The following is a 1,640-nucleotide window of genomic DNA, read 5'->3' as shown; positions in this document are numbered from 1 at the left end:
GGCGTCTGGAGCGAGAGGCAGAGAGGAAGAGGAGGAAAGAGCAGAGCAGTTCGCAGGGAATGCCTCACACTGTACCTTGGTTTCTACCTTTATGCCCAGAACCTGAACAAGTGGAAAAAAAACAAGGCATTAGCGGTGCAGGGGTGGGAAGGGCTGCGGAGAATGAATTCCTCCCGGGGCCTATCCCAGCTCCCAGCCCGGCGCTTCCGGCGGCGCCGGCTGCTCCGGCTCGCCCGGCGCGTGCGGTCGGGGTGGCTCCCGCAGCCTACCTTGGTGTTGAAGTACTGGAAGACGTTCCTCAGGATGTCGGCCTCCATCCTGGCGAGCACGAGCTCCTTGGGCGCGTGCAGGGCCACGGAGCCGTAGCACAGGATGAGCGCGCTCTTCATCTTCTCCACCTCGGGGTCGCTGCGCTCCTGCGGACGGGGCCCGATGCAGCACCGGGCATGCGCTGCATGCACAGCTCCCGCATTCCCGGCTCGCTGGGCGGGCACCCTGCCTGCTGCCAGCGCGCTCAGGACGGGCTGCATGCATGCATGCTGCAAGCGGGGCGAGCACGTGCCGCAAGCCGGGCATGGCAGCCCCGCAAGGGCACTCGGCGCTAATCCTGCCCTTCGTGATCCCTGTTTTGGCAGCTGGGAACTAAGCCAAGCACGCGGAGAGGTCGAGGAGAGGCTCTGGCTGCCAACACCATGGGCATGAAACCCTCCCTGTGCCAAGGCTGCCGTGGGCACGAGGGGCTGAGGGCGAAACGGCAGCGCGAGCGGCAGCCAAACGGTGCCACGCGTGAGCACCTCGAGGCAGCAGGAGCCCAGGCCGGGCTGGCACTGACAGCTCTGGGCAGCGGCCAAGGGGGTGCCAAGCGGAGCCCGTGCCGGAGGGCAGCCCTGGAAGCCCCCCGGGCTGCGCCCCGGCAGGGCTCTTACCTTGAAGATGCTGAAGAGCCCCACGGATTTCCTGAAGATATCAGACCTAACAAAGTCCTCGAGCTTGGCGAGCGTTTCCTCCAGGTGATTTATGGCACATATCCCAAAGCAGGAAGCGAGGCCCTGCAGGAAGCGGAGAGCACATTAGCGGGAGGCTATTAATCCACCAGTCCTGCCGACACCATCAAGGAGGCTGTTTATGGGTTTGATTCCGGGCCTCCGATCCATGCCCGCTCCCGGGAGCCTCCTCTCGCCCGCTGCATGAGGCCACGTGTCCCGGGAATACTGCGCAAACGGGTGCCTCCACATGCTCCGGTGATGGCACCCATGGAGCTCAGCCCGGACACCGGCCCCGAGGGTGCCCCGGAGGTGACGGCACCCGTGGAGCTCAGCCCGGACACCGGACACAAGGGAGCCCCGGAGGTGACGGCACCCGCGGAGCTCAGCCCGGACACCGAACACAAGGAGCCCTGGAGGTGACGGCACCCGCGGAGCTCAGCCCGGACACCGGACACAAGGGAGCCCGGAGGTGACGGCACCCGTGGAGCTCAGCCCGGACACCGGACACAAGGAGCCCCGGAGGTGACGGCACCCGCGGAGCTCAGCCCGGACACAAGGGAGCTCCGGAGGTGACGGCACCCGCGGAGCTCAGCCCGGACACCGGCCACAAGGAGCCCCGGAGGTGACGGCACCCATGGAGCTCAGCCCGGACAC

General features: G+C 66.7%; 1 protein-coding gene across 1 annotated transcript in view; it reads right to left on the bottom strand.

The window, feature by feature from the left end:
* LOC112957931 (maestro heat-like repeat-containing protein family member 1) overlaps positions 1 to 1,171 on the bottom strand; it is a gene marked incomplete at its 3' end in the record, with an annotated part of 11,641 nt that extends 10,470 nt beyond the window's left edge. Inside the window, exons 1-3 of the mRNA XM_026051703.1 lie at positions 927 to 1,171; positions 270 to 416; positions 76 to 102 (exon numbers count right to left, since the gene is read on the bottom strand). Of these exons, the coding sequence (XP_025907488.1) occupies positions 76 to 102; positions 270 to 389 (147 nt within the window). The remainder of the gene's footprint in view (positions 1 to 75; positions 103 to 269; positions 417 to 926) is intronic.
* Between the last annotated feature and the right edge of the window lie 469 nt (positions 1,172 to 1,640).

This window comes from Nothoprocta perdicaria, unplaced genomic scaffold (assembly GCF_003342845.1).
Source record: "Nothoprocta perdicaria isolate Ctin4 unplaced genomic scaffold, notPer1 scaffold_793, whole genome shotgun sequence".
Classification (NCBI taxonomy): domain Eukaryota; kingdom Metazoa; phylum Chordata; class Aves; order Tinamiformes; family Tinamidae; genus Nothoprocta; species Nothoprocta perdicaria.
This window is presented reverse-complemented; position numbering and strand designations above follow the sequence as displayed.